The sequence below is a fragment of the Mastacembelus armatus genome, chromosome 20 (assembly GCF_900324485.2).
Source record: "Mastacembelus armatus chromosome 20, fMasArm1.2, whole genome shotgun sequence".
Classification (NCBI taxonomy): Eukaryota; Metazoa; Chordata; class Actinopteri; order Synbranchiformes; family Mastacembelidae; genus Mastacembelus; species Mastacembelus armatus.
In genome coordinates, this window is record NC_046652.1 from 3665058 (window position 1) to 3671057 (window position 6000).

The 6000-nt window shown below is 37.3% G+C and overlaps 1 protein-coding gene across 1 annotated transcript in view; it reads right to left on the minus strand.

The window, feature by feature from the left end:
• ofcc1 (orofacial cleft 1 candidate 1) overlaps positions 1-5637 on the minus strand; it is a 73341-nt gene extending 67704 nt beyond the window's left edge. Inside the window, exons 1-4 of the mRNA XM_026292851.1 lie at positions 5629-5637; positions 3860-3930; positions 3312-3484; positions 527-633 (exon numbers count right to left, since the gene is read on the minus strand). Coding sequence (XP_026148636.1) covers positions 527-633; positions 3312-3484; positions 3860-3930; positions 5629-5637 — 360 coding nt within the window. The remainder of the gene's footprint in view (positions 1-526; positions 634-3311; positions 3485-3859; positions 3931-5628) is intronic.
• Between the last annotated feature and the right edge of the window lie 363 nt (positions 5638-6000).

Genomic DNA, 6000 nt, shown 5'->3' on the forward strand with positions numbered 1-6000 from the left:
CTTAACATGCAAACCAGAGATATTGGCCGTGGCTGGAGATGGGTGAAAATCGAGCGTATGCAAAGGGGTAATGAAATAGGAGAATTAACATGCCTTTTAGCCAGCCTGTCATCATGTGATGAGATTTGGTTTGGTGAATCCTTTGATATTACACGGCAGTGATATCCAAAAGATACAGGTGAAATGGCTTCTCCATTAATAGCCATGTTTCATTATAACATGAATATTACTTGGCTCCCAAGAGCTCGCTTTTAATAGGCCTTCTTTAGGAGGGGGCTGCAAAGTATCGATATGACTCTGCATGTGTCATTTGACAGGGGAGAGAAAATGCCACAGTGAAATGAAAATTGACCAATGATATGTGACCTTCGTCAATGACAGGGAGTTGGGTAGCCAATCTAGTGATGCCATCACTTAATGTATTTACATAGACTGTCCTGCCATCACAAATGTCAGCCTGCTACCAGTGATCTCTTTCACCTCACTTTAATGAACCAAGGAAAACTATTATGACAGAGAATGGCATACTTAATTCCAGTTCATCTTCAGTGCTGACCCCAGCCGTCCTGCAATGCCTTGGGTCTGTCTGCTCCGCCAACAACGGGTCAAAGTAATTTTGGGCACGTTCATTTCCTGTGGAAAGTGCAAGAGGAGACAGCATAAGAGAGAGAGGTGGTGGGAGTTGATGAGGGGGTTGCAGGGGAAGGAAGAGGGGAGTTATACAGGTTCAGGTTAGTGGTTATTAGAAGCACATGAACCAAAATGTTAATTTTGAAACTCACACTGTCGAAGGGCAAGGGCTGCTACCAGATAAAGGAGAGCCAAGATGAGACAGGAGAACAGAGGCAGAGAGAGAGAGAACTCGGAAACAGACTGCTGGGTTTCTCAATGTACCTCTCCATGGCCCGTGGTGCTCTGGGGCCTAATTAGCATGCTGCAAAAGGTCACGGCAGGCAATCTCTTAAATAAGACTGCCATATGTTTGCTGTGTTCAAAAGGAACTAATGAGAAAGTCTACAAGCTCAAAAGTACCTGGAATTTCAAAGACAATACTTTCTAAATACTCCAAGGTCAGCAGCCTAGAGGACCGGGCAAATTTGGGGGAGTAGATCCAAAGGAAAATAACCTAAGCCCATGTCTCATTGTCTTCTTATTATTAGTTTCTGACCTATGGGTATCAAGTGTGCTCCACAGAGTTTATGGGAATCCAATGACTCTGGGGCACTTTCTGTTAAGGCTATACCCCACAAAGCAGCTTTCTTTAGCCCAAATCAATCTGATTACAGGCCTTTAATTTTACTTTTCAATCTAAATATCTTTACTTGCATTTTACAGGTCGTAGGGCAAACAATGCATGAGGCATTAAATCATGTTACATATTCCACGTAAGTATTATCTTTATAAAAGGCCGCAGGTATTGGCATTTAAGATATAAAAATACGAGTAAGGGCATTTGCATAAGAGCACCACTGGTCGACTAGGTCATTAAAAGCTCACTAGTGTTTTTTTTTTTTTCTCATATGAAATATCTGCATGACGTTTTCATACTCTGTCTTTACTCTAAGTTAAAGAGTCAGACTGAAACAGTTATTACACAAGGAGCAGCCATATGACTCCTCAATGGTGCCATAAATTGACTGTGAAACATGTTAAATCCCTCTACATCATTAACAGAGAGTTTGAACAATTTCTCCACAAATAGCTCTGAGGTTATGAAACCCTTTTTTCAAACACAAATTTGCATAATGTTAGTAGCTTCATGTATTGCCTTTTGAGTCATATCTGTGATTTACCTAAATAGTCTGGCTGTCTTCCAGTTCATCTCGCTAATGAAAATTTCAGTTCTCCGTTCTTACATGAAAAATATCAATAACTAGCACATCTTCATAGTTAGAGTTACAATTAACAGAGAAACACTTTGGTAAAGGCCAAACCCATTGTCACAAATAAGGAACAATTTGCTTTTGTGATCTACCAGTTTCTTATTTTTTAACCAGTGGCCAATACTGTAAGCGTGTTATAGCCAATTTTGTTATTTTGATGTATACTACCACAAGAACCAGCGTTTATATGTTTATGGTGTTTTCCCACTTAGCGTTTTTGATAACTGTTTTCTTTAAACAGTGACGTTTCTCTGCAGAGAAACTCAGAATCATTAAAAATGAACTGAAATGTTTTTAATGCAGAAACAAAAATTTCATTGACTTGTCTAAAATCGAGTACTCTGTCTATAAGTGATGAATTTTCTAATTGATCGGTTTACAAAAGGCATGAACACTGATGTTTCAGATGAATTATTGCAATACAGCTTCCCTTGTTCTACTTAGTATTCCTTTCAGTTATCCATAATTATACACACGAAGGTTAAAATATGTCTTCCCAAATCCAGGGAAGTACATGCATGTGATCAAGAGCAAATGAGAAAGACAGCCAGAAAGAGCAGACATCACCTGGCTCTTACGTTTGCAAACTGACCGATTATCTATTTCCTGGCTAGCATCGGCCTCATTGTTTAACTTCAAAATAAATGTGATAGTAAAAAAAAAAAAGACACACACACACAAAAATAGAAATGATGTTTTCAGCAAAGCAACAGTTGAGAGTCATGTTAAGGCAAAATCATTTTCTTCAGTCATTTAAACAGTTTGATTGCTTACTTGTGATACTTTGTATTCTACAGTTTTTGTTTGTATAGCAGCCAAGTTTACACACCTCTTGTGCATAAACCATCATGACAATAATTGATAATAATTACTAGCCATGGACAGCAAAATAAACCACATTAAATCAACAATCTAACATGTGACTCATCCCTGAGGAAACTGGCACACTTGAAACCTTGAACGCATCCTAATTTACCATCCCGTTCCTCAAGAGTTCTCCCTGACATACTGAATTATAAGGGGGCATATTCGTATGCCTGATTGGCCTTAAGCCGTGTTTCGGGGGCGTTGTGAGTACACCACACAGACAGCGGATCGGCTTGGTAGCGTAGTAGTGTATGTAAATGCACTCTCCTATGACTCCAACCCACCACAAGGCATGTAGCCGAGAGTAGGAGTCAAGGCTGATTGTGTCGAGGGTACTTCTAGATAGAGATAAAACACCCACTACTGTAGCGTTCTCCAGCGGAGGAAGAACTTATACGAGGGTTGTTTGTTAGGACATGCTGGCATTGGAATTCAGGGACTAAGGGCCCCCCGAATGGAGTGGAAGAAAAAGACAGAAAGAAAGAAAGAGTGAGAAAAAGGTTAGATCAGAAACGCATCTACTGTCAACAAATTTGAGGCTAATGAAGAATGAAGCTTCACCTCTTTCTTTGGCAGGGGCTTGCAGCTCCATTTTTTTTTGGGAAGCTGCAAGGGTGCTATCTGGCCTGTCACCTCGAATTTCTCTCCCCAGCCAAACCAGAGGAACACAAAGGTTGGCGCTTCCACCATCAAACCCTGGATTCTCTATGCCCACCACAGCATCTCTTTCTTCCCTCCCTGACAAAATAAGAAACATAAATAAAAAAAAAATCCAATGCAATGACATGAAGGGGCAGTACAACAGTTCAGTCAAAATGACTCATTAAAAGACAAAACATATTTGATTGCAGCAAAATATTTCTATTGGTGATTTCTTTGCTGAAAAATGTTCAAGCGCATCCTCCTCGAATGACACTAAAACACAATTAGGTTAAAATTAAATCAGAATCTTGCAGGAGGAGGAGAAAAAAAAAGAGAAGAAGAAATGATTAAAATAATTACAAATTGCGCCCTGACAAGCAAGAGCAAAATTTAGCCCAAAGCCATTTGTCTGTAATTAGTTAATTAATCCTTACACAAATTATGAGCAATAACTCATCAAGCAGGACTCACCCATCAGAAATTCAGCCGACTTGGATTTCTTCTGCTTAGGTTGCTGCAGAGCCTTCTGCTGTAACTTCTGGAGGGAAATTGTTAAATGAATAAATTAGCTGCAGAATGAAGATCATCATTTATGATCCGCAACTAACGCAGTATTTTAAATATGGGACGACACTGAAATGTCATTTAATTTACATCGCCGCTAAAGGGGTCAAGCACTAATTGAACAACAGGAGTGGAAAAGAATTTAATCATACATAGATAAGAAAAGTTGACATGAATGTGTAATGAAGGTCACATTAAAATACTTCCTCCTTGTTTCTAAAATGAATGGGCAACAATACTATCTCCTGGAAAACTGTACATTTTTACACAGGCTGCATGTGTATCAGGAGTATGAAAATCCAGGGACATTTTACACTTCACGTGAACTCAACCTGAAAAGGAGAGAGAAAAATAATCTTTAAATAACATTATGCCACCACCTTTGCATTCAGTAAAGACTGGAGACTTTTTGATCTAAGATTTTTGCTTACAGAAATAATCAATGCATATGCAATATAAATGTGATCAAGAGTATATACTGCACAAAGGGAAGCAAAAAGAAAGGAAGTATGGGTTCCTTTGAAATCAGTAGTATGTGGAACAAACTCGACAGTCCCACATTTCTCTCATTTCTGCGGACAAGCACAACAATAAGAAAGCTGAGGTAAAAGGCATAAGTAGTTGTTTTCGTTATGGATATGTTTACATAAGACTGCACCATATAAAAGAGCTCTGTTGCTCAAAGCGTATGGAGGTTTTTAAGCATAATTTTATGCAGATTTCAATGATGAACTGCTCTCATGCCCATGAACAGCCTATATTTGTATACAATATTTAATTTCAAAGGCAAAATCAAGGGGCAGAATGGGTGGGGGACTTATTTCAACTCTAAATGACGGAGCAATTAAAATAGAGGAGGACTACTTCCAGACCAATCTGGTAAGAGGAGTTTTTGTAAATCTGTTTTTACATTCAACAAGCCCTACAGCAAGACATTCATTTATACCACTGAGATTAATGCTTATCTAATTGTAACTTATTTAAAAACCATTTTCTTTTCGACTGGGTACCAATCAGTTTTTCTGAGTTTCACATACTGTGTAGTATGAGGCTGGGAAATATAGCATTTGTAGTGACTGTTGTCAGATTTCTTCCTTTACTTTCTTATTTTCAATTTATAATACACTTTACGCACCTTTCTGCAATATAATATTGTTTGGGTACGTACAGTATGCAAATTGAGAATCTCCTTGAAACAATTATGAAAAAATTAATCAGGTAATGTTGCTAATAAAAAATGCACACAATCACAATTTGTTTTGTATTACAACAGACCACTTAAATAATATTGTGTTGTAAACTGAAGCAGTCATTTAAATAAGCTGCATGACATTTGCATTTATTATATGGTATTAAATTTTTGGTTGTTATTGGAACCTCACAGCCAATTCTGAAAACCATAATGAATGCATTTAGAATAATGTCCCTCTACAGTAAATTATATTTTTTTTACTTTTTGCTTAAGACTGTTGTTTTGTGATTTACCAACACATGCCATGAAAGTTGTTTGCTAATGTAATTAATCATCAAATTAGAACAATGGTGAAGGATAACACTCCTTTATTTCTCAAATCCCTGTGTTTGCCCTTAGGCCTAAAGGCACTTTGGAAAGAAAATCAAGGAGAAATCCCATTAACTTTTATCTTAGACTAAAGAAATGTATTTTGCTTACCGCGGACATTGCTGCACAGAATGATCCTAAATATCATTTTCTTCATAATGTATAAATGCTGTTAATATGCACATACAATTCTGACATTGCCATGTAACATCAGTGAAGAAAATGATTTTTTTTATCTCATGTAATCAGTTTAACAATTTTAAAATCTTTTTTTTTTTTTTTTTTTTTTTTTAAACAATTCCCCTCTGGGCACAATTTTGTTTTAGTTTTACTTCTTATTGTGCCCATGTTTCTCACTATGTGAAGTGAATTAACTCCATGTCCTGTAAATGTCAATAAGTCTTCTGATTACTACGAATGTATTTTTGCCTTAAGATCAGAGAAAAAAAATGCTTAGTAAACACATGAGGGAAAATACACAGG